We start from the raw sequence: 27,292 nt of genomic DNA, 5'->3' as shown, positions 1-27,292 counted from the left end.
AGGGTATTCTGATAGGCTCCTATTGGTTTTATGACCATCTCTGGGCAAATATCCACTGGAAGACCATAGGGTATCATACATGATAGGACTCACTTCAGTCATGTGCTCACTCCATAACCAATATGTGGTGAATTCTGTGACAGTAAATGCCTCCATGCCTCAGGACAACATATTGGCTTGTATTTGGAGAAGAGGTCCTACCTCAGAGGAAGGGATGGATGTAAACCAAAGAACCAGATGTTTCCAATGCCTGAGATCTACAAAAGACAAACAATTGATGAAATAATAGTTTACTCAATTACAAATCAGTAACTTATATAATTCAATCTAAAGGGTGAACCAATGAATCTAAGGATTCTAGAGTTTATGAGAACCATCTCCACATTTGCAAAGATCTGTCACTTGTGACTCCATACCTGTGTGAAATCAACTTTGCATTAATTTTGTACACCAGAACAAAGTCCAGAATTAATATACCTATTTTCCAATTACTAATGAACAAATTTTTATCAAAGATGTAATTAACTAAAGGGGTAAAAATTATTTTAAGTATATAATTTTCATGTAGTTTATATATTACTTTGAAATTAAACTGTAATTCTATTTGTTTTAGTTTAAAGTTATGCAACATCTTAATTTTAAGAACTCTATTGCTTTAGCTCTTTTCATAAGTGTTCGAGAGCACACTGTAAGGATAAAAGGGGTGTGAGTGGCAGCAAAAGTTAAGAACCACTGCTTTACATCATCTTACATTGGTTCCCATGTCTTTTAATAATTTTTTCTAAAATCTTTTGAACTCCTGTCCTAATTTTTCTTATAATTGTTTATAAAACATAAGTGTGGTGACTGTAGTTAATAATACTGGATGGAATATTTGAAATATTGCATATTTGAAAGTTGCTAAGGAGTAGATTTTAAGATTCTTCATCAAGAAAAAAATTAATTATGTATAGGGATGGATGTTAATTAGAATTATTGCAGTGATTGCTTTGGAACGCATATGAATATCGAATCATTACATTGTATACCTGAAACTAATCTAATGTTATATGTCAATTACACCTCAATAAAAAAAAACATAATGATTATATCATGACATTCAAATTAAGAGGGAACAGAGAAAACTTTTAGTTTTTTATGACAAATAAAATGAAATTCCCAGTCTACAGAGGAGTTGAATAGCCAAGGAAACCAAGATAGATGGAAAGATACATTCAAGAGGCACTTAAGTGCACAGGTGCTCAGAGAAAAAAAAAGACCACTAACATTGGGATTCTAGAAAATTTTTGGAGCTCCTAAAGCCTAGAGACAAGGCTAGAAAACTTCACAGGGAAAGTGAGTCTTCAGTAGAATTTAGGAGAATTTCAGATGCAGTATTTACAAGAGCGCATGGTTGGCTACACACTGGGAAGAAATCAGAGGATGCAGATCTGCTTGATTGGAGCACATTTCTCCGTAGCTCCAGAGGGAGGCTCAAAATTCTCATGTTGGACTAATTATTATAAAAAATGTATGCAATCAAAGGGTAATTACAGAAGGATTGAGAAAACAGGAGTCATTCTGGACTAATTAAAATAGATTCTTATTTGTGTGTCAGACACTTTTCACACTTCTTGTGAAAATTGCCAATGTGCTGAAAGTGTTGAGAGAGAAGAGAAAGGAGAGAGAGTGTGTGCTTATCCCAGCAGGATCATAAATCATAAAAGCCTAAATTAATGAAAGCACTTACTCAGAATCTTTATTGTTCCAGGGTTATACCAATCACTGTAGGGGAGACTAAAAATTATGGAATTCACTTATTCAAAAAGTATTCACTAAAGTCTTGAAATGTACAAAACACTATACCAAGGATTGTATGTTGGGTCTACACAGGGGACAGTGGAGGCTTAGACAGAAAGATTGGTGGAGGCCAGACCAAAGAAGCCCTTAAATGCCAGCCAAGAGACTGGAGAACATTGCAGCGTTTTTAAGCAAATAAGTGACATGATCAAAATTGTACTTTGGGAGAAATAAAATTAAAATCAAAATTAAAGAGTTGATCATAGGGGCTCCTGGGTGGCTTAGCCAATTAAGCATCCAACTCTTGGTTTCGGTTCAGATCATGATCTCACGGATCGTGGGTTCAAGTCTGGTATTGGGCTCAATGCTGACAGTGCAAAGCCTGCTTGGGACTCACCCTCTCCCTCTCCCTCGGCACCCTCCCTGCTTGCTCTCTATCTCTATCTCTCTCTCAAAATAAATAAATAAACATTTTATTAATTTTAAAAAATGAATAGTTGATTATAAAATGAAGATACAAAGCCAGGGAAATTGACCCAGAAGCTATTATAACATCATAGAAATAATTCTTCATTAAGAATTGAACAAAATAGTGAGAGCAGAAATGTAATGGAGAGGATGGATAGAAGAAATATGACATATGTCATTCCCCCAATTCACTCCTACAGGTGGGAATACAATATTAGATTAAAATATATCAAATAAAATAATCAAGGTCATAATCAAGTGCTACATTGTGCAGTACAAAATAAGGTCCACTGTTGTTCAGACAGAGGTCTAGAAGAGCATGTGAGATGTATGTGTATTCCAGGAGATGGGAACAGCATGTGAGAGGGTTCAGAGGCAGAGTGAACATGGTCCAAGTATGGCTCAAACAAGTTCATCAGAAGAGAGGACACAGTCTGCAGAGGGGGAAATGAGGCTGTTCAACAAAGATAAAGAGTGTCTGGTAGATCTTTTATTTAGAGGGGTGTTGTATGGCAAAAAGAGCTTGAGGGACAGAGCAAACTTTTGCAGGAAACCAGGCATTAATTGATGCCAATGGAAATAGGGAAGACACAAATATGAAAGAACAAAATTTCACTGGAAATTCAAAAGGATTTGGAGACTAAATGTAAGGGATGAAAGGCATGAATAAATCCAAGATGATGGCAAGATTTTTATATTGAGTTGTTGGCTCTATCTTATACTTTAATTAGTTGTTGCTTGTTACTTACCAGTAAGATAGTAGAAAACCTTTTACCCAGTGTGACACTGAAAGAAAAGGAATAGTCAATTTATGTTCATGTATTTCTCAAACTTTTCATACATAAAACAATGTATTAATACAGCACAGTATGGTAAAGTAAAAGAAAATTAAGGGCAGCTACAGAAAACTTAGTGGGAAAAATTAATTATATTTTTATGGTGTGTAATCATGAAGACAAATCAAATTTTAGGGGAATACATTAAATATAAAACTTCCAAATAAAATCTATTCAATTTTTTTAATGAGAAACTTGAGCTTACTTCCAAAAATATGATTTTTGTAACAAGGAATGGATACATACATTTTCTGATCAAAATTTTTAATTTTGATCTCTCTAACTTTGTGATAGTTACCACTGAAGAAAATCTTTGCACAAGTAGCTGTTACAAATCTAAAATCATTGCTTTACAGGCATTGAAAATATAACAACATTTGAAATTAGATTGGACAAATCCAACAACTCTGCTTTCATTGACCAAAGTAACGTGTAAACTACTTGTGGTCACTTTTTTAAAGCTTATTTATTTATTTTTGAGAGACAGCGTGAACACAAGTGGCAGAGAAAGGGGGAGAGATAGAATCCTAAGCAGGCTCTGTGCTGTCAGCACTGAGTCTGAAGAGGGGCTTGATCTCACGAACCATGAGATCACAACCTGAGCTGAAATCAAGGGTAGGATGCTTAACTAACGGAGCCACCCAGGCACCCTTCTTGTGATCGCTTGGATATTTTAAATCCAATTAAAATTTTTATATCAAATATGTCAAAACAAAAATGGTGCTCTTATTTCCAAAATGTGTATGAGTGTGTTTAGGGCATTTTCACCCCATGAAAGTTACGTTGGGGTGAGAAAGTCTGTGGCTCACATGCTCTGCCACTGACTGTCTGGATGGCATGTCCAGTTGGTTTCCAGTTCTTGGCCATGTTCAGTGCATTGGGGTGGAACATCGATTTCTGATGGCTTGCAGCTCTCTGGGCATGTTGTTATATGATGCTCCACCCTAACCAGAATGCTTACAAACAGAAGCAACGTGCACTGAAGGACTTGCACAGACCCTGCCATACCCCTAAAATATAAGTATTTTGGGGGGTAGTTGTAACCCATTCTCAACACATCAGTATGTCAATGCACACCCATAGCAAAGCTCCACAATGCAACTTTTTGTTTGGTTCCTGCTGTCACCACTATGGGATATCTTGGGATTACCACTACTCTCAGAGCAAATGTATATTCCTGTGGAATGGGACTCACTAGAACTGGGTAAGTCACCTTTTATCATGCCCTGGTAGGGAACCACAAGGGACCATGGTGGGCAAAAGTCATTGATAGTAGAAAATGTAAAACCCAATTACAAATTATCTCCTGCCAGAGAATACTGTTAGGTGTTATTTTTTAAGTTCTTAAGTTAATCCTTAAGTTAATAAGTGTCTTGTGATCCCTTTGTATTATTTAGGGGTTTTTGGTTGCAGCCACAGACGTGGACTCTGGCTAAATTTATGAAAGAAAGAGAGAGGGGATGAGGGAGAGAGACAGAGGCAAGAATTTATTTTAAAGGATATGGGAAATTTTCAAAGAAACAGAAGAAAGAAGAAAGTCATACTTCTCAAAGGAAAAGAACATGTCACTTCTGAGAATTGAAAGACCAAAAGAAATTGCTGTTCTCTCTGCAGCTGCCATGAATCAACATCAAGAGTTTTCCATCTTGCAATCACTCCCTTCAAAATTCCAATTCTTGGGGAATTTATTCCATTTGTTTTCACTTGGCGCCCCATCCCCACTCCCCTAGTTGACCTGGAGAGGACTGAACACCTAAATTACAGCTTTGACTGCAGGAGTGGACAGTTCTTCATGAAAATTCAAGATACTATCACAAGAAGGAACAATGGGTCTTGGACAAATAAGATGTTTGTTAGATGTTCATTTTACCATTCTGACTCTCTTTTTAGGTGAGGAAACCAAGTCCCTGAGGTAAGATGTTCTCTTCAATCAATGATGAGGCCAGAATTAGAACATCACTTTCCTATCTGTCAGAACTTTCCTCATTTTGCTTATTTTTCTCCTTCATACATTCAGTTCTTTTAACCTTCTCTCTTTTAGAAAAATGAAATAATATCTTACATTGTCTCCTGAAAATGCTATGAAGTGGGCTGGTGTCTGAGAAATACATTACTAAATAAAATATACTTTTTTTCAACCTTAAAGATAAATGTCAGACAAATATCCCAAGGATGAATACTTGCCAAAGAGCTGAAAAAGAGTTTGTATTTGGCTGTGAGCACCCAAAACCAACACATAGGAAAACTACTTCTTTCTTATCTCAGGACTCTGACAGTTTTAATAATCATGTCAAATGCATTTTCAGGCATATTTTTTTCCAGGTTATTTGTGCCGTGAAGTACTCTGTCTTGTGAAATGTCAGAGCGCTGCATGTTCAATGGGTGCCGTTTTTCATCTGAATGCACTGAAATAGGATTTCCAGTGAAAAATATTCAAGTTCTGTGAGGCATGTTAAATTGTTTTTAATGCCGCCATTATCATGAAGACTTACAACTAGCAACATTCAACACACAAGTTCTGCACTTGGCCCAAATATGGACGTACATGGTGAATGTGGAATACAGCATTCTTTAGTTCAGGATTGTCCTCTAGTAGCTGGAGGTCCGACCACCTCTAGTAGCCTCAATGCTGGAAGTGGCTCCAAGGTCCACTCTTCCCAAAGCCTTCCTTGGCCACCACACTTAAGAAGTTTCTCCATAGTAATTACAACCACACCCTAAATGTTTCTTCAGTAGTGTACATCACAAGAGGTAATTATATGCTTGTTACCAGAGGCAGAGTGTGTGGCCCTTAAGATCACAGAGCTTGGGGCAATCTACTGGGTTCAAAAACTCAGCTAATTTCAGTCATTGCCCTTAAATATAATAGCTAACCTCTCTGAGTCTCAGGTCTTATAACCGAAAAATATGACACAATGGTATCCAGTTCTTAAAGATGTTGTAAGCTTTAAATGAGGTAAAAGGTGCAAAGCATTTTTAACAGTGACTTGTCTGTAGTGAGCATCATGTAAGTGCTTTCTATTGTTATGGCGAATTTATTATCCTGTGTCTTCTCCCTTTTCACGTGCATTAGACTCTGGTTTCTGTGAGGGCAGGAACCGTATTCTATTATTTTATCCAGTGGGTATCCAGGAAGAAAAGTGCCTCTTGCATAGTGGTGGGGAGGGGTCAATCAATATTTGTAGGTTGAATGGATGGACAGATGAATGGATGGACCAGTTTGATAACATCCCAAGTGCTCTCACATATATTGTCACATTTGAGCTCCCAAGTGCTGCTGTCAGGTGGCACCAACACATCTCTCATTTTATGTATTAGGAAACTGAAACTTGGAGTGACTTGCTTGAGAGCAGACTTCAACTATAAATCCTGGACTTGAGCTCAGGTCTCTGACTCCAAATCTCATTTTCTTCTGGTTCGACCTTTTACTACTTAATGTTTTCCATCTCTGAATCCTCTCTACAAGAGTATTCTATAAAAGAATTTGCCTTGTTCATTGCATTGTTTTCAACATCAAAAGTTAAAGTACGTAAAAGACATTTTAAAAAAATACATCACACTCTTACTTCAATGTAAAATTACTATTGTGTTTAGTATTTGAGGGATTGTATGAGGTAGCTGGATTGTTTTGTGAAATGATTTTAGAGGGGAAAGAAAATATTTTAAAAGAAGTGGGATAGAAGAAAAGAGCATCTGGTCAAGGGAGGGATAAAAGATTTACAACAGGAATTGGCTTTGAATTCTGAAGCATTTCCTGATCCTATACCATGTGGTCAGATCAAGCTGGTCTGACCACCTAGAGGAGAAGGAAAGTACCTTCCTAATGTTTCAATAATTTATTGAATTATTGAGGTGTGGTCAGCATGCATCTCTGATATTTTCTCACACGCTTTTAGTTCTTGGCTAATAAAAATAGGGGGCTATCGTTTTAGCCTTCTGTTTCACCTCCTCTTTATATAGAAGAGCTGAGTTTCCAGGATGATAAATTAAAAAATCTTCCAACTTATTTTTTACCGCCACCACAAATTGCAAATTCTGTTGAGGTACTAAGAAAGTTGAAAACAGAAAACACACGCGGGAGAATTTTGGTAGTAATGAGAAGTATAGTCACTGATTAATAGCAAGATGACTGGTAAGCAGGATCAACTAACAATTATTGAACATTTAGTATGTGGATGAAACCATGTTAGATGGTTTTATATGCATTGTTTATTTCTTTTCACCAAACCCCCACTCACCTCCATCATTTAATTTAATTGGTTCATGCATTCCTTCAACAAATATTTACTGAACAGTTATTTGCCAGGCACAATTCCAGTTACCAGACAGGACATATTAATCTTTTAGAGCTTACACTCTAGTGGGAGATAAAGTCAATAAAAATTGACGAATAAATACTTGCTAAACTATCAGATAGTGGTAAGTCCTATGAAGAAAAACAACATAATGAGTAAGGATAAAGAGTAATGGAGGCCTGAGGTGATTAGTGCTATATAGGTGGAGTGAGTAGTCCTAAGGAGTTTAAATTTGGGCAAAGGTATGAATTAAGTAAGACGTTAAGCCACACAGTGTTGACAGAAGAGCATTCCTGGATGAAGAAACAGGAAGTGCAAAGTCCCTGAGGGAGTACAAAGCTAGACTGGGACTGTCAGACCATTAAGGCATAAAGCAACATCAGTAAGGTCCATGAATCAGGCAGGGCCCCTGGACAGGGCTTTAAGAAAAATGTGAGGAATTTAGATTTTTCTCCTGGGTGTGATGGAGAGTTCTTAGAGGGTTTAGGCAGAAGAATGACACAATTGGATTTACTTTTCAAAAGATCATTCCAGCTCCTGTAAAGGAAACGATTTGTAGGACATAGGGCTAGCAAGAGTAGAAGCTGGTAGAACAGTTAAGAGGCTGTTGTGCCAGTCCAGGAAAAAGATGGTTGTAGTTGTGGAGAGTGAGGGATGGGGCAATTCATCAGCTTCGGAAGATAATACAGCTCTCTTCTGATTACTTCTGCTTTCTGAGTGAAATGAGTTAAGTTGTGAGCTGAGAATGACAAGATTTGAATAAAGAGTAAAAGGTGTGAGTTGTTCCTCGGAGAGTAGAAAGTGAACAGACTATGGAAAAATACTAGGATTGTGGGATATTAGGGCCTGTTTGAAGTTTGTGGTCATCAGTCTAATGTGAGACAAGACCACATGGCTGTGTGTTCTTCCCTACCCACCTTCAGTTGTTCCGGTGAGGGCAGGTAATTGGGTTTAGTTTGGGCTGGGATTCTGCGAGTGAAGTGTGGTGCATAGGGAGGTGGAAATGGAGTTTTGTACAGTGGGGCTCTGGAACCCAAGCCCGACAGAAGAAAATGAAAAAAAGAAAAAGAAAATCAGACTGTCTCCACACTGTCAAAGATCTACTGGAGTGTGCTATAGACTGAATATCTGTGTCCCCTCGAAATTCCTATGCTGAAACCCTACCCCCCCCCCCCAATGTGATGGTATTTGGAGGGGACATTTGAGAAGTAACTGTTCAGATGAGGTCATGAGAGAATAGGAATTGGACTGAGAATGTTGGCATTGGTGGTCAGATGCTTCAAATAGAGACTTATAAGATATTGGAAATGACCAGAGGCACATCATCATGGAAGTGAGCTATCTTTCTTATTACATAATACAGTGTTTTTTATTTGCTGTGTGTTTCCCCCCTCTGTATTACTTGACCCTTCTAAGTTGTCAAAATCATTACAAAATTGAGACCAGCCAGGCACACTGCCAACAAGGTGAAGGACTTATTTTAGATTGTTGATGTCTGAAGAGGTGCCTCTGTGATGCTGGCTTTGTTGGGGACGTGTGATGCTGAGGTCAGAACATGTCCTGGCCTCTGGGCTCAATGGGTATGCCCACACATCTGCCCCATCGTTGCAGGGAACCCTCACCATCCCCAGACAGGTGATGGTGTTCATCAGCAGGAAGAGTCGCTGTTGCAGGGAGCCAGGGAATCTCCTAAGCAGAGAGTCCTTAAAAGGGGCCGTGCCGTCCTTCCTTGAGAGCAGCCAGCCTTCAATTAGTTTCCACCACGGCCTACTTTTCAGTATGGGATCCAAGTTTTAATTTCACGCAGGTAGAGGTCTGTGTTAATGCCGTGGGCCAGTGCGCAGGAGCTGGGCTTCTGCTCTCCAGCAATCCTTAAGTAAGCGTTCCTCGAGTGGCCCAGGGGGCTTTCCAGGCGGGTGTGGGTGTCTGAGCTCCTCAGCCTCTCTGCTGCAATATCCAGGGGTGCGTCCCCCCTTTTCCGATTCTTGACGTCAAGCTCTGACAGCGCGAAGCCTCGCAAGGGCGGTGGAGAGCAGAGGGAGGGTGGCAGGGAGGGGAAGCCATTGCAGCAACAGCTTGTGGGAGGGAGCTGGACGTCTCTAGGTGGAGAAAAACCGGGAGCGAGGGCCAGAGTAGGGGAGGAAGGAGTCCTGCCGGTTTAGGGAGCCTCTTGCTGCAAAGAGGGGTGGGGAGAGGCGGGGGCGCTGCATGCAACGCGCTGGCTCCAGCGGTGCCCGCGGGGAATGTGACATCAGCGGCGCCGGGCGCTTGCGGCTGGAGAAGGCAGCTCGCCTCGGCTGCGCGGTGCACACCTCGCCCGGGGGAGGACGCGGACCCCGGCAGGCGGCCGGGATGTCGGCGAAGGAGAGGCCAAAGGGCAAAGTGATCAAGGACAGCGTGACCCTCTTGCCCTGCTTCTATTTCGTGGAGGTGAGTTGGTGCAGCGCCTTGGCGTAATGCAGATCTCGCTGGCAGCTCCGGAGCGAATTCGGGTCCTGGACGGTGCTGGAGGCGCGGACACTGTGCCGGGGTGCGCGCCGCTGCCCTAAAATGCCCGACCCTCCCCCTTCCCCTAGGTTTCTCCGGAGCTCCCCCGAGTGTCCCTGTGAGTGTCTGCCAGCCAGGGGTGATTATCACTAGCGGTGTCGCTGCTAGGTGGCCTGCAGGGAAGAGATACCTGTGTGAGTGAATGTGGGGCTAGTTCCCTGGCCCTCCTGTAGCGCCTGTGTGCATAGCGTCCGCGGCCCACAGGGGCCATGATGCCGATATTTTGGGATGTGTGTTTTGCGTCTGCAAGTACGTATCTAGAACTCTGTGAGCTTTTGCTAAGAATGCAAATGCACACAGCCATGCTCAGAATGTATGAGGTCTGGGGATGTTTATAGAGCATTAGAATCACTGATTGCTTTATTAAAAAACAAACAAACAAACAAACGTTCCCCTGTTATGATTTCTATGGTGCTCACATCTGCTTCTAAAATTGGGTCTGCATCCCTAGGCATCAACCTATTGGCCCTTTTCCATGGTTAACAAAAATTACACATATACGTGTATATATGTATTATGTATGTACATATGTGTGTATATATCTGTAGTATTTTTAAAATCATCATCTGGTTTTGCATGATTTGTACATGTCCACTTTTTCTGTGCTGAGCAGTATTACAGATAAGCGACTGACATGGAGCTGTAGTGATAATGAACCTCTAACTTACCCAAATGCAGTATTTAAGAAAGAAACAATTTATGGGAGGGTTATAAAGATTGACAGGTACAGTGATTCCATGCACGATGGTCCATTGCATTAGGAAGACATTTTTTAAACAAGAGGTTTATTAAGTCATAGGTAAAAAAAGAGATGCATTGGGTAGGTTTAGGGAAATTAGATGGTTTTAGGCACAAATGTATATTCTGTAATTGAAGTCTGATTGCATAGAGAATTATAAGACTGTTGCTGAGTTAAAAAAATCCTTCATTGGCTGTCTTTTCAGCCAAATATGGAGGTTTAGCACTTCCAAGTACAGACAGTAGACTCTGTATTTGCTGATTGTGAGTCTTATCTATATTGAGGGACAGCCACAGCCTTGAAACTTGGGGGAAGGGACACTGTCAGATTGTTTCTTGTACAGAACAGTATATTTGCAAATTTGTCTTGGGTGTCCTAAATTTTAAAAACGGTTTCAGTTATCAGAAAGATGTATGTGACTTGCATAAGTGTCAGAAAAATGATGGGTGACTCCTTCATCCATGATCCATAGGGGGGAAAAAAAGATATCTTGTTTATTTAAAGTAATTAGTTGAGTCATTTATTTTTGCCCTTTCTCTTTCACAAGGGATTTTGAGGCCATGGTTTAGACAATTTTGTTGAAATATAACAGAGAGTTTTCTCAAGAAAAACGTGGGCAGCAGAGGATTCCATGATGAAAAGAGAAAATAAATAGAAAATGGGATAACTGACTTTAAGCTAAATCATGTCAGGCCACTTGTCGCATTGCTAATCCACTGTGGTTTAAAGCACTTTCATTCACGTCTGGACCCCTTATGTGTTCTAGGAGAAATCAGTTCATTTCTGGGTTCTACCTCCAGGATGGAGCACACCTGAGGTCAGCTACAAGCTGACTACATACGGATTGCGGCTGTATGGCTTCAAGGAAAATACTTCTTTGAAAGAGGATGCAAACCAGAGAATTAAGAATATGCCTTTAAAGAGTCTGTGTGTGCACTAATGCATTTGAAATGTGTCTATTGGGACAGCTGGCTGGCTCAGTTGGTAGAGATCACTCTTGATCTCAGGGTCCTGAGTTCAGGCCCCACATTAGGTGTGAAGCCTACTAAAAAACAAACAAAAAACCAAAACCTGAAAATGAAGTTTGTCTCTAGGAACAAACATCTCACAATTGTTACTTTTTTTCTATGAATGGAAATAGCCCCCAAATCATTACATTCCCTTTGACCTATTCAGATACCCTCTACAAATTCCTTAGCAAGGCAAGCTATAAAACAATTACTTGAAGACTGCACATGGAGTTTGACTGAGCATTAATGACATTACATCTTGGGGGTAACAGATTTCAAAGGGAGAGCCACAAAATTGGATTGCAAATTATCTCCCTGAAACTTCAATGCATGATGAACCACTAAAGAGCCTCTAGAAAATGGGAGAAGACATTAGTACACCAATTATTTAAGGGGTTGACAGGATGCCCTACCAGGCTTCTTTGGAATGACTCATTTTGAAACCAGTGAGAATGAGCTTTATATCTCCTTTGGAGGATGAATAAATAGCACAAATTAATATGTCAGTAAAATGCTCTAGAATAATGACACTTTGTTTTACAACATAGTTTCCCAGGACCTTAGTAATTAAAATAGAAAAGTGAAACATGAGTGAATCTTCCATCACAGATCAGCCCAAAGCACTTATTTCAAGCCTTTCTCTGTTACTTCAGACAAAAATTTAAGCCACCTCTTTGCCAATTTCCAGAGCTGGTTTGGATTCCGGAGCATTCCTGAAATTGACCTGTCTGAATGGAGAGAATAACTAACTGAGTGCTATTTACAGTTTGTACAAGGATGATGGCAACCATTTACGAAGCACTTAATAGATACTAAGAATAAAGAAAGCTAAATGCTTTACGTGCACCATCTCATTCAATTTTTAAAGGTTCTCATTAAGAAAGATGCCGTTATTATGTCTGTTTCAGAGAAGAAGAAACAGAAACTCAGGACATTCAACAACTTGCCAGGGTTTAAAAGCAAGGTCAAAGGTAGAGCTGAGTGTTGATTCAAAACACGTGCTCCTAACCACTGCACCACCTGTCTCTCTCAACATGTTGAAAGAATATTCACATAGGTAAAGTTACGGCCTATGGTCTCCCACTAGTAAACATCGGAACATGTAGTTTAAAGTAACGGCATGTTGATAAAGATGACAGTTTTTCCTGATAACAGACCAACTTTCCCAGCTCAGGCTGCCTCTAGGTGCAAAGGGTTGATGGACGGTGTATACTCCCCACACTGACTCACTAATTAGTGGCTAGTGTCCCCACAACAGGGAAAAGGGTGGAGACCCTGGCAGACTATGTGCAGAGTGTCAGAGCATGGAGATTATATCCCGTGGGTGCTGGCTTGAGGTGTTCAACCTCTAACATCACCACCAAACTCAATGTTAAGCAAACATTAAATTACTGGAGAGCATTAATTTTTTGTACACCTTTGGTTTATACTGCCAATTGTCTGCTGATAAAGGAGTTTATGGTTGACGGTAACTAAATACATGAATATTACATGGTGACTTTAAAAACACATGATGATTTCCAGCAGGATACCTCACTTTATGAACAAGTTTGTTTCTTCGGTTTGGCATTGTTCAGCTTGAAAGGAACTCTCAAACAAGCACATCCAAAGCCTTATCAGGTTCAACAGAAAAGCAGGTTAAAAGAGAATGTTCCACTGAAGAAAAGGTTTCCTTTACCTTTAAAGTTCCAAAGCACTCTCCAACTGGTGGTTGTATCACTTACGATGACAATTGCAGCCACAGCATACCTAGAATTAGTGAAAGGTTTTTCAGGCTTCATCACCCAGTAGTACATGTGATAAAGCTGAGTGTGTGCCTAATGCATTTTCTTTATGCAAGCCATCATAATGGCTGTACCTATGCTCAGACTCACCATTTTGTTCTCATTAGTCATCCTATTTAAAGAAATGGGTTCACATCCATTCAGCATGTAATGGCAACAAATGACAAATACTTCTAAGCCCACAAGGTATATTTCTTAATAAGTAAATGGGAAAGAGATTCTTTTCATTTAAATGTTCTGTTTTATGACATACATTTTTATGATTAATCTAATGTTTATTTTGTGGAGATAGAAGAGCTATGTTTAACCAACATGCAAAGATATTTTTATAGGGCTACAGATACACATAGTTTCAAATTCTTGTTCTTTGTACACACACACACACACACACACACACACACACACACCTACACACATAGTCATGCACAAACATAGGTGGAGTGAAAATATCATCTCTCTCCATTAAGCATAAAGTAATAGTATCTGAAGCCTTACATATTCGAATATTTTAAACATTGCAAACTTGAAATTGTATGGATAGTTTTCACTAGTTTGAATGTTGTACTTAACAATGGGTATGTTTCAGGATTTTGTTAATGCAGGCTAATTACTATAGGGCTGGTAACCAGACAATGTGTTCAGGAGTAAAAGCCATTGTTTCTCAGTGGCTGTCCTACCTGGAGAAGTTCCAAAAGCCTTTGTTTGAGCACAGATACCCTGTATCAGTCAGAACACCATGGTCAGTCTGAACACCATGTGCAGATATTCTCGTGCCCTGACAAAACATTAATCTGATTTTTTTTCCTGCCCACTGGAGAGTGTCCACAGATTCTTAGTTGTAGCAAACCTTAATTCACAAGATTTCTGTTCTAGCTCATGATCTATGTGAAAATTATATAACTCATTTGATCCCCTTGCTGAGAAATATAGCTAGCTTATTTTCTTCTACATAAACTTTGGCATCCGTAAGAAGTACAAAATCACATTTGTGCATTGCACATACCAAAATAGTAGCTGTAGGTTTCTCCCTTTTCTAGATGGCATGGAGAGAGAGTCTGCTCAAAAAAGTACTGCAAACATTGCCAACAGAGATGAGCTAACAAATCGTTCCTCCTCTTTTAGAGTCACAACATGCAAAGTCTTTTGATGAGAAACAAGAAGGAAATGGAGAACATAATAGATTCCTAAGTTTTAGAGAGATTAAATGAGGACATTCCCACAAATACCAAGTATTTGGAAATAGGCAGAACCTGCTATTAGGAAAATCTGTGCTATTCCTAAGCACCAACGCTATCCTACTGTGTCTCCATGGCCAAGTCACTCATAATGTTCTTTGCCCTACTTTTCTCTAACAAGAAAAAAAATATTTGGCTTCTACAGACCTCAAAGGAAATTGAAAATAATGATAATAATAATAGTAATAAAACAGAATAATCAACTTCAAACCTCCTTTATGTGACAGACCCTGTCCATATGATACCTTTACTACTGACAACTACCCTAGGGGTTCCTGGGTGGCTCAGTCGGTTAAGTGTTCGACTTTGGCTCAGGTCATGATCTCATGGTTCCTGGGTTCAGGCCCTGCGTTGGACTGTGTGCTGACAGCTCAGAGCCTAGAGCCTGTTTCTGATTCTGTGTCTCGCTCTCCCTCTGTCCCTCCCCCACTTGTGCTCTCTCTCTCTCAAAAATAAATAAACATTTAAAAAAATACTGAGAAGTACCCTAGAAGGTAGTATTAATATTGTATTAAGGTAGTACCAAGAAAGTATTATTATCCCTATTTTTAATTTTTTTAAAGTTTATTTATTTGGACAGAGAAAGAAAGCGAGTTGGGGAGGGGCAGAGAGAGAGAGAGAGAGGAAGAGAGACAATCCCAAAAAGGCTGTGTTGTCAGCATAGAGCACAGCACGGGTCTCGAACTCATGAACAGTGAGATCATGACCTGAGCCAAAATCAAGAGTCAGACACCTAACCGACTAAGCCACCCAGGCACCCCTGTTATCCCTATTTTTCAAATCAGCAAACTGTAGCTCAGAGAGCTAAATATTTCTGGAGACACACAGCAGTGAAGTGAAGCAGCCAGGATTTGAGTGCTGGTCCATCTCGCTCTCACATTGCCATCACACCGCCCTCTCTCACACCTGCTCTCATGAGAAGGCTAAATGTGAAAATGCAATGGGATGGGGATACTGGGCTCTGTGATGCCTGGGCTAGCTTCATGGTGTCTGAAGGCAGGTACTTGGAAGATGTCTGGCTGGGGTTCCCTTTGAGTTGTAGAATAAAGTTGTTCTCTTTATTCATCTGCTACACTTGGCTCCATTAGTGCTATCTCCTTCTCATAGTAAGTTATTTCATCCAGACATGGAGGTGTAGATGACACAGTATCTGTCCACCTATAAAAGTGCTTCCTTTGGGAAGGCACAGAGGACATCCATGAGTCTCCTGTGGAGACCGTACAAGCAGCTGTGGATGGAGTGACAGGGAGGAGTTGGAACTGAAATAAAGCTTAGAAAAGGAGAGTTTGCAGTTCTTTGGAAGAAGGGATCCCCAAAAGAGAACAGAAACAGAGAGAGGCCAGGCCAAGGGGGATTAGGAGAAAATATAGACGGTAGGAGTGAAGTGCACGTGAGGGTTATGGAGATCCAATCTGTGAGCAAATCATGGAGACTCCTTTAGGCATTTGGGTTGTCTAAACTGGCTTGTTAATAAAAAGCATTTAAGGCACAGTTGTTACTATTTATGTTGGGAATGTATTACAAATATTATGCACAGCACAGGCTTTTTTTCAGGCAACCTCTCTTTAAAAAACAAAGTTAAAGCAATGTTGTATTACAGAATTAAGTCTAATAATCATGCACTCCAAGAACATCTGGTTTGATTCCTCTATCACAGAGGAGAAAATTGCAGCTTGAAAAGGTTAACTGAGTTACCTAAAGACACGCTTCGGTTAATGTAAGGTCAGGAATAGAACGTGAGTCTCCTGACTCCTGTTCTAGTGCTCAGTCCTAATTATTACTATTTCTAGAATTCCTCATATTAGAAAATTTCCCCCTGGATTATAACACTTAAAATACAGGTCATTCTAATTCTGCATGTGAGCAAATTGTGCTAGCTGTTTGAAAGTTGTACCTAAATACCTAGGGCACACATTTCATGATACTGCATTGCAATAATCAATATGTTAAAGCCATTATGGATGATGGATCTTCTGCTTTTTCAAATTGTTAGCTTCTTTGAGAAGCACGTTTATAGCTAGAGGCATCTGGGTGGCTCAGTTGGTTAAACATCCAACTCTTGGTTTTAGCTCAGGTGATGATCTCACAGTCCACGGGATCAAGCCCAGAATTGGGTTCAGTGCTGATGGTGTGGAGCCTGCTTGGGAGTCTCCCTCTTCCTCTTTCTCTCTTTCTGTCCCTCCTCCACTTATGCTGTCTGTCTCTCAAAACAAATAAATAAAACTTAAAAGAAAAGAATACGGACATTTAAGAAAAATAAAAGCATGGTTACAGCTATAGATCATAAGATTGGAAGTGATATTTTTCCTTCTCATTGCCTAACTCCCCACTGATAATTTCACAATTACTTGCTTTACATGAGGTCTCTGACAGACAGAAAAGGAAAGAGGATGCATTAAAGAGTAAGAATATAATCTATATCATCAATAACAAAGTAACTTTGAATTTTCTATTATAGCGTAGTGTAATTTTTCACATATATTGTCTCATTTGATCCTTTAAATCCAACTGAGGAGTAGATATTAACTCTGTTCTACAAATTAAGTAACTGAGACGCAAGAAGGTCCAAGAATGTGCCTGAAACCCAAGTAGTCCTATTCTCCTACGCTGGCCACAAGAAAAGAAAAGAAAGTTTGTATTTAAAGTGTGAAATGTCTGGGGTGCCTGGGTGGCTCAGTCGGTTACATGTCTGACTTCAGATCAGGTCACAATATCACGGTTCATGAGTTTGAGTCCTGCCTCGGACTGTGTGCTGACAACTCAGAGCCTGGAGCCTGCTTGAGATTCTGTGTCTCCCTCTCTCTGTCCCTTACCTGCTCATGCTGTCTCTCTCTCTCTCTCTCTCTCTCTCTCAAAAATAAACAATAAACATTGGAAAAAAATAAAGTGTGAAATGTCTAATTATGAGCATCTTAGCTTTCTATGGTTTCTTCTAGAATTAACTAGCTGAGAAATGTACTTCCAGGTAACTATGCAATGGAATAATCTCCTCATGGTCATGGGTTTTGGAATGTGGAAGCCAAGGATAAAGATGCTAATTCTGACACAGTTAAGATGGAGGTGTTTTTCCTGATCAGTAATTAGATACTGAATCAATTGCCCTATAGGTCCATTACTCTTTCGTTGTTTTTAAATCACAAAGAATTTATGTTAATTAACATAAAGGGGAATAATTGCTTTCTTATTTGCTGTAACAAGATGGCTTCTGTACATTTTTCTAGAACTGACATTAGACCCCTTAGGTATAGAATAAAGCAAAGAAGAAATCTAGGTAATTAAAATCAGTGTATTTTAAGGAAAAGGTAAATGAGGTATCAGTTTATTTAATAGACTATTGTTTGGGAGTGGGAATAACAGAACTATGTGTGAATATGTTGTCTATGATATAATGTCCTCGCCAAAAACCTGGGCTGTTCAATTGCCTTAGCAGTAAAACTGCCATTTTATGAAGTCTTAATCATGCTTCAGAAACCAGGTCCACATACACAGAATCCAAAGAGACCGATCTTAGAACAACTACTCTCCAAAAAGGGGAGCTACAATGAAATACCAGGGTGTAATCTGTTTGTACCTTCATGACATTTATTCATTTAATAAATATTTATTGATTGCTTGTTATGTGCCTTTTAGTTAAATTAGGGGAAATAATATGGAACCATTATTGGCATACTTCCTAGGCCATAGTAGAATTTCAATAAATTTTCACTGAATAGATGGAATAAAACAGCATTAATATGAACATAAATTCATCTTTAACTTTCTCTTTCCAGCTAGGGGAGACATTTTTATTTGTAAAGTAAGTGCTGATGAATGTCGCATCAAATATGTTGCCCTGTCTCATGGATTATTGAACAGGGAAGGATTAAATCAGTCTCCAAGGTCTATGAGTCCTCATCTCTTAATTATACTCATTTTGTGATCTAAGGCATACCTATGGATTTTTTAAGATTTGAGACTTCAAGGAGAGGTGATATTTAAACAAAGAATTCATTGTTTTAATTTTCAGAGAAAACACTTTTAGTTACATAAGGTACCCATGCTAGCAAAGATTGGGCCAGTAATTCACTTCCTCCAAGCCTCAGTTTCCACCTTTGTAAAATGGTGAAAATACTGTGGACATGTTAGTTTTTGTGACTGTTTGGTTATGTACAAATTATATAATATGGCTAACAATTTCTAATGGAAATGGAATGCTTAGTAAATGAGCTTTCTCTTTCCCATTTGCCAACACCTATCAACTCATCATCTTATCTAAAGTAAACTTTCTATGTAGCTTCAGACATTACTAGATTCCTTGGAAGGAGTTTATTTTTCTGATTTTTCATACCACATATTTTGGTATATTTTAAAATGTGCATACAGTAATAATTTGTTTCAATGCATAAATACATAAAACATGTGCTTATTGGATTGCACACTCATTTTTATTGATAGAGGCACACACACACACACACACACACACACACAACACATACACACACAAAATGGAAAGCATTTGCTTTGATTACCCTTACTTAACCTTGTCAGTGGAAGAAAATCCACATTTATTGAACAACTTCTATATACTAGTTTAACACTCTATTGCAAGTCCTTTCTCTAAGGATGTTGGTCAGTCCACACTCTTTGAGACCCTGCCATTCTTGACTTTTCGGAATTCTATGGTACCATATATGAACTCAGCAGCAGCAGCTATCAGGTGCAAATTATACATCTTCCCATGTTTCAATTAGGCCATCTATGAAATTTAAAAAAATCATGTCCTACAAGAAAAGATGAATCAAAGGATAATCCAATCTTTGGAAATAAGTGACCTCATTTAGACTATTAGGGTGAAATTCATTGGAATTTTTATTGAGACAGTTGGGTATGCCTTAAAGTATTAATAAGTGTTTTTGCCTCCTGTACAATGATCTAGAGACACTTGCATTGTAGCAACTGAGATTTGCATGCTTCAAATATAAAAAGCTTCCAACTGTAAAGATTTGGGGTTCTCAGGAAAACATAGAAAGATAAGTAGTTACCTACTGGGTAATGTATACTAGAGAGACAAACATTTGAAGCTTTTCCACCCTAGGTTCTCATTAGGTGTCTAGCCTTCAGTTGAATTTCATACATGTAGGAAAAAAATTTATTCACTGATGCTAGATTCAATGATGTTTAAGTCTCATGGACAATATTGGTTCTAGTGACACTTTAGATAGTTAAACCAGGAGATAATTAAGATAATTTTTTTCATTTTTTTTAACTCCACCATCTAGAGCAATAGAAATAGCAAGGAGCAGATAATAGGCTCTTATTAAATTTGTGCTGTATTAATGTTACATTGGTCAAGAAGTCTGTCAACTTAATTAATGGAGATAGAGAAATAGAGACTTGTACGGAGCCTCAGCTTTGATCTTAGCCTTGGCCTCAGGCTTCTCTGGCTGATTTGGAAGGCTAATGGTCCTTTAGGTCTAGTTCGAAACAGGGAAGAAATTGCTAAGACTTCATTGCTCAAATATGTGTTCCAACATGTCTAAGAAGGACGCAGGGCAGCACCTCCCAGAAGATGCCCGCTCTGTGGGGCTATAAGACTACAGAGTGCTCATTCCAAAACCCCCAGCCCACCTGACTCAACAGGCTGTGTCCCTTCCTCCACCACCACCCTTTCACTTTAAGATTGCAGAGGTCAACACAGCAGAGGAGAGGAAAGATGGGTAATAGGAGATGACCCCAACAAGCACAAATACCTTAGTGAGCTGTGCTGCAGTCTCACATTCTTTTCTGTGTTCTTTCTTCATTTTCCAGGCCACATGAAAAATCATAGTAAGGACAGCAATTTCTAATCTAAGCAGAGGCTGTTAAGCATAACAGAGGGGCAGAGACTGAGTTTGGGCAGTGAGGCAACAGCATGATAGGGCTGCTTAGCTACACATCCCGGATGGCTGGGTTGCCATAATCAGAGGCTGCTCAAATCTTGGCATATGAGTAGGGTTAAACAAATCTCTAATGGATGGCTACTTCTCAAAATGGGTGGGGAGGTTGCTTAAAAATGTCATTAGCCACAACACTGCTTCAAGATCCCTCCAGCTCAGAGACATTTCCATCCTCCTGGGCCACCTTCAAAAGATCTGTGCATGGTTATCAGGTGAAACTCTATAAGTCTGCAAAAGGCCACACAAACCTGTACACACACACACACACACACACACAAATGATCTCATTTGCTTTTTGACTTTTGGTGCAAACCACTTACCTTCTTAGGTTTTCGTGTTGGTCAAGCAATCAGCAGTAATTAGATTAATTCATTTCCAAGTTTAGTAATAAAATGTGCCTCTTTGTCAGATGTACTTGTATCCCATGTTACAGTGTATTTGCCTTTCGATGCATCTAAAAAGAAGCACATGATACAATTACATTTAATTTAATCACAGCCTTAGAATGTTGGGAGATAAAACTTATCAGTGTTCTGTCTCACATTAACAAAACACCTTCAGTATTTCTTTTATATTCATTGGTGTCTTTCACAGGTACATTAAAGTAAATAAAATCTTTAGCAGCTTTGGAAAATCTTTAATCTTGAAGGTTGACTCATAATGTGCAACTAAGTATGCATCTAAGTATGTAAGAGACAAGCTTGAAGGAGAGAGAGTCTCATGAGACATTGTTAAGTTCGAATCTAAAAAAATAGATTGGAAATCCCTTTGCTGGATAATTGATACATCAAATAAAACATATCAAGCACATAGTATACACTCAATAAATGTTTGTTAAATAGATCAAATAATTATTACATAATAGAAAATATAAACTTTTATAGTGCTTAAATAAAATGGTTTAATGATAAATTGATACCTCAATTAGTAAGCAACTAAAATTTTTTTTCAAAATACTGATATCTCTAATTCAATAATGTCTATGTATATAACATAAAATTGTATGTCAGTAAAATTGTATGTCAATTTAGATCTCAAAATCAGAATTTTGGTTTTATTATTCCATATCTCAAATGTGTCATTTTTAGTTACATTTCATTTCCCTGACATTATTGCATGACAATATTTATATATTTTTCTTTTACCCTGTGTTGTTTCATATTAGGATGTATTTATTGGACCCTAAATGTACTATGTACTTCCTTTGTAAGACTGTTCAGGTGAAAATAGGTATGCTTTTCTATATGAATAAAATAAGTAATAGTGAAAATGTCATTTAATGTAAGTATATTAAGATTTTAATTTTTCAAGGAGACATCAAAAAATACATGCACAATTCCCAGCAGAAATTGTAAGGTGGCATCCATAGTATATAAAGATAAGATGTACTTTATATTAATGTATTTTTTTTTTATTTCTAAACATCTTTGTGAAGGCAAAGGTCAGAGGTGGTAGTTTTAGCAAAAGGCAGTGGGTATAATTCGGTTGCAAACATGAACTAAGGTGCTATGTTTCTTGAGTTTATAATCTAGCTAAACAGCTGTATAATCTTGCACAAGTCTTGTAATCTGTGCCTCAGTTCTCTCATCTGTATGGTGGGGTCAGTAATAGTGCCTAACAGGTTTTGTGAAGATTGCATGAGTTCAGAAATTTAAACTACTTTAAATGGTACCTGGAAAATATTAGTAGCATTAAATTGCTACTTGTTTCCATATTTCTAAAAGTCAGGTATATGTTCTAAGGGAAAAGAAATTACAACTGTAGAAAGATTTAAAAGCAATTACTTTTAACAATTGAAATACAGGTCTCCAGCCTCAGGTCTTAGTCTAATTTGGTTTGAAAGACAAAATGCTTTCCAAGACAATGCACATACTTCACTGTCTAATTATGTAAGGGGAACAAATCTTCCAAACCTAAGGTTAAAATCGGTGATTACAAAGCTTACTGCCCCAAGCCTAATGCTGAATCAATATTCAGGTAATGAAACAGACGTGTATTATTATTTTAAACTTTACTAATTGATCACTGAATGATTGTAATTAGTGCTTTTAGAGCTATAAAGATGTAATTTATATTTGGATATAAAGACATAAGACAGAGTTTTCCCATTAAACCTAACATATATATTGGGTCTGGTTGCTCTTCCCTATTAACTGCGGTTGCTAGTTGAAGGACTTAGTTTAATTTTCTTGTGCTCTTTAATGTTTAAAAAAATCATTAGAATGCTAGAAATTTGCAGTAGGAGCATGTTCTGTGGTAGAGGTAGGCAAGGATCTTTTAACATGGGGATTTTTCTTTTATTGTATTAGCCACATGACAAGATCTATGTAAACACTAACATCTCTTTCAAACCACCCATACATGTATGTATTTATTCTACATTGAGGCTACTGAATATGTCCTTTGCTATGCTAGGCCCTGGGGATAAAGAAGTGAATAAGAACATTTCTCTGTTCTCAAGGGTCTTATCATTGAATAAAAGAGAAAAGTGAAGGAACAACTGCTATCCCATAAGATAATCACTGTGAAAGAAGCAGTTAGCAAAAGAGATCCAAAGGAAACATTAAAGACAGGAAAGCATCTGGAGCTTTAAAGGTGCCCAATTCCTGGAATTTTATACTAGAAGTTACTTACAAGGGAAAACAAAAGTGAAGATAAAAGCAGGCAACATCCAAGATACAATTAAAGGTTCTTAAGATACTGCCAAAAAAAAAAAATTAAAATTATATCAGAGAAACTGCACAGGGAAGAACATTTAAGACCCTGGAATATCATATGATTAAGAGCGTGATTTGAAAAGTGCCTCCCACCTTTCACTCTTGATGCCATTTAAACCCCTTGTACACATGGCCATCTCTGGCCTCTGTCCTTAAGTGGCATTTCCACTGAAGCCTGGGGCTATTCTTTCCTGAAAAGCACTAGACTAATGCCAGATGGTGACATGTGCCAGGATGGCAGCAGGGTGTAGTGGGGCGTGTGCATCTAGGAATTTAACAGATTAGGTTCCCCACTCTGGCTTTGTACTTAGAAGCCAGGCATGCTGTTTAGCTTATCTAGGGCAGGGTCTTTTCTTAAAACTTATCTTAAAATTCTCAAAGAGGTTATGAGTATTAAATTAGATAATTTATGGGGAATTGCCTAAATAAAAACCCAAGAAATGTTCTTGTCTTCTTAGATATGTGTTGCCACTCCATAAATTCTATTTTTAGTAACTGAAAGCGAACTGAGTTCTAGAAAGGATGAGTAGTAGATTTGAGCATAAGAGGCAATTTTCGTGTTTGAGTGGTAAAGAAACTGGTAGAGAAACTGTTTAAGAGGTAAGGGTGAAGAACTGGGTGACTTTTTTTTCAAAAGGCACCTATTTCCTGCAACACCCTCCTCCCGTTTGCCAATTGCAGCCATTGTACCAATGTTGAGCGGGAAAGCAATTTGTGACGCATTAGCAAAGAAGTTGTATATATAGCATGTTTCCTGGACTTAGGCACCTGGGAAGGAATGTGGGTACTCCCATTACCAGCTTTGTGACCCCTGGACAGTTTATGTAACCTACTCTGTCTCAGTTTTCTCATCTGTAAATTAGGAATACCAATAGATACTTTACAAGGTGTGGACTGAATGGAGCAATCTATAAAAGAACTTAGCACAATATCTGGCACCTACATCCTCAACATATATGCTATGTGATTGTTAATAAATTGGCCATGCTTTGTGTTTATTTAATACTAATGTCCTGATTTCTTTTGATTAAATTCAGCGAACATTTACTGGACACCTAAAACACTGAAAGCACTGTGTGAATACAGAGATCTCACTTTTAAGTACCTAATCTTAAAATTAGAGCTGGTAATATACAAGCATTGTAATTCAAGGCAGACATACAGGTCCTAAAATGAACTAGATATGGAGTACATAAGTAGAGTCTTCAGTTCTGAATGAAGAGCATGGAGACGTTTATGAGGAAGGTCATCTCGACCTTTATGAGGAAAATTTTTATGGGACACAAACGTGAAATGTAAGATAAAGCAGAGACCGGAACATGTCCTTAGAGATAAAAGTGCAATGGAAACAAAGGTTTTTCGTGGGTTGGGAGAGTGAAGAGTAGGTATGGAGCAAAATTAAACAAGAAAGCAGATTAGGCTATAAGATAAAAGGTCATAAGTGCCATTCTAAAAAAAATTTTGCACTTTATTCTATTATTAGTGGGACACTCTTAAACGCATGATCAGACATGAACTCTAGAAAATCAGCCTAGAAGCATTGTGCAGGATGAAATGAATCGTGCAGAATGAAGTGAATCGTGCAGAGACCAGAGGCAGAAGACATAATACTTTATAGAGGGTAGTGACCATGTAAAAGAAATGGTTGGAATGTTTCTGAAATCATGCCAGGATGTAGAGAATTCTAGAACTAGATGGCAATGTAAACAGACCCTCACTTCACTGAGAACAGAAGAGATCCAGAGAGGTTAAGTGACTTGCCCCAAATCCCAGAAGCTAGTGGAATAAATGAGGAGAGGTTGGCTTCTCCTGGTGGTGAGACTGGCCTTGGTTTCCCTCTGTCACGCTGCCCTGTTTGAATTTGTACCTATGCATGCCATTTAAGCCACAGCCATTCTATCTGTGAAAACTAGCTTAGATACCTAGACCTTGAATGACACTGTAGACTCATTCTTGACCTGTTCCTTCCTTTAACAACACTATGTGTTAGTGTGTTTTCTCATAATTCATGTTTTGGAGATTCATTGTAGTTCATCTGAATATGCTACAATTAAGATAGTTTTATAAACTATGAAGTCCTATACTATATTATAGTATATATTATTAGTTATTATTATTCAGTATTTGAAGGAGACATTTATCTGTATTACCTACAAGGCAAAAATTACTAAGGAATATCATTATACATATATATATACATATACATTTGTATACATAAACTGTAGGAAGTGAAAAATTCTACTATCACCATGTTGACCTATGACAACCTCCTTTGTGGCACAAGCTTTAGTAAACTTCCTTTGATCTGCTAGTATTTCTTCAGTTTTAACTTGATTTCAATATATTTATAAATGTTTTAATTTTCACATTTTATATGATTTTGAGATACTTTACCAGAATTGGTTCCCAGCCTCCCACTTAAAATTTGTTATTCACACAAGAAAATGTTTCTTTTCTTGTGGATTATGTCCTGCATATGAGTGGTAGGAATATACACAATACATTCTTTGACTTCTTGTGCCATCGTTCATATTAAAACCAAAGTAATTTAGCGCTGAAATTTCTTGTGCAAGTGTTCAAAAGTGAGTGTGATGTTTAAAGCATCCTGTATCAATGACATGCACCTTTCTACCTGCAGCCTTGGTCTAGATTGGCATCTTATTCTTTTCTGACAGCTACATTTTGATAACTAAGAGGGATCTCAACTCTCATATTCCCCAAACAGAACTTTATCTTTCTCCTACTTAAGCTTCTTCCACCTTTCCCTCTTCTAGTAAATGATGCTACTGACCCAATTGCTCAAGCCTTGAATCCTTGAAATCAGCCTTTATTGTTTTTTCTTCAGTGACCAGACCATCAACAAGTCTTGTGTGTCTCCAGAATCATATCCAGATCTGGCAACTTCTGAGTATCTCCACCACTACACCTGAGTAAATGTGCCATCGTTTCTTGCCTGGGTTACTGCAAGTGCCACGCATCCACTAGCATATGGAAGCTTCATGAGTGCAGGGAGTTTTCTGTTTTGTTGACTGCTATTTTCCTTACATTCAGAGCAGTGTCTAGCATGTACTAGGTATTCAATAAGTATTTGCTGAGTTTTGGTGAGCCTTCTAAATTTTCACCCTGCTTCTACTTTTGACCCACCTCAATCCATCCTCAACCCAATAGCCAGAGTGATGTTCGTAAAATAATATTTTAAGTCATATTACACCTTTGCTTAAATTCTCTAAAGCATTTCCAAATGTACTTTGGATAAAGTAAGTATTAACTCTACCCACAGCCTTCAATTCTCTGCAAAGTGTGGCCCCAAATGCACCTCTCTGACTTCTTATATCACTTTTCCCTGTTGACTCTGCTTTTACCTGGTTTTTATACGATTATTTCTTTCTTGCCCCGTCAAGCCTTTGCTTAAATGGCACCTACGTAGGCAGATCTTCTCTGATCTAAAATAGCAATCCAGGCACTGAGTTACCACAGCCTTCTCTTTTATCTTCTTTATAGTATATGTTTTTTCTCATATTGTAATTTTTAAATTCTTACCTGCCTTCCTCAGCTACAATGAAATCTCCATCAGAACAAGGACTTTGGGGATGCCTGGGTGGCTCTGTCGTTAAGTGTCAGATTTTGGCTCAGGTCATGATCTCGCAATTCGTGAGTTCAAGCCCTGCGTCCAGCTCTGTGCTGACAGCTCAGAGCCTGGAGCCTGCTACAGATTCTATGTCTCCCTCTCTCTCTGCCCCTCCCTCACTCGCACTCTGTCTCTCTCTCTCTCTCAAAAATAAATAAACATTAAAAAAAAAAAAAAGAAAAAAAAAAACCAAGGACTTTGTTTCATTCCATCCATATTCCAGAACACAGGACAAGGCCTAAGCGCTAGGAGGCTCTCAGTAGCTATTTGTTGAATAAATAAATAAATAAATAAACATATTTAAAATATAAATAAAATAAATAAACATATTGTATGTTA

At 38.5% G+C, this 27,292-nt stretch overlaps 1 protein-coding gene and 1 long non-coding RNA gene across 2 annotated transcripts in view; one reads left to right on the top strand and one right to left on the bottom strand.

Annotated features, from left to right (window-relative positions):
* Nucleotides 1-1,729: 1,729 nt before the first annotated feature.
* LOC144617218 (uncharacterized) overlaps nucleotides 1,730-27,292 on the bottom strand; it is an 88,376-nt gene continuing 62,813 nt past the window's right edge. The window contains exons 5-9 of the long non-coding RNA XR_013557471.2: nucleotides 20,929-21,062; nucleotides 20,423-20,530; nucleotides 13,353-13,423; nucleotides 2,997-3,033; nucleotides 1,730-1,764 (exon numbers count right to left, since the gene is read on the bottom strand). This is a non-coding gene — a long non-coding RNA (uncharacterized LOC144617218). The remainder of the gene's footprint in view (nucleotides 1,765-2,996; nucleotides 3,034-13,352; nucleotides 13,424-20,422; nucleotides 20,531-20,928; nucleotides 21,063-27,292) is intronic.
* The window catches only part of PLPPR4 (phospholipid phosphatase related 4), a 42,319-nt gene continuing 24,078 nt past the window's right edge, over nucleotides 9,052-27,292 (top strand). Inside the window, exon 1 of the mRNA XM_060626641.3 lies at nucleotides 9,052-9,808. Within this exon, the coding sequence (XP_060482624.1) occupies nucleotides 9,587-9,808 (222 nt within the window). The 5' untranslated portion in view covers nucleotides 9,052-9,586. The remainder of the gene's footprint in view (nucleotides 9,809-27,292) is intronic.

Source organism: Panthera onca, chromosome C1 (genome assembly GCF_046562875.1).
Source record: "Panthera onca isolate mPanOnc1 chromosome C1, mPanOnc1 haplotype 2, whole genome shotgun sequence".
Taxonomy (NCBI): Eukaryota; Metazoa; Chordata; class Mammalia; order Carnivora; family Felidae; genus Panthera; species Panthera onca.
This window is presented reverse-complemented; position numbering and strand designations above follow the sequence as displayed.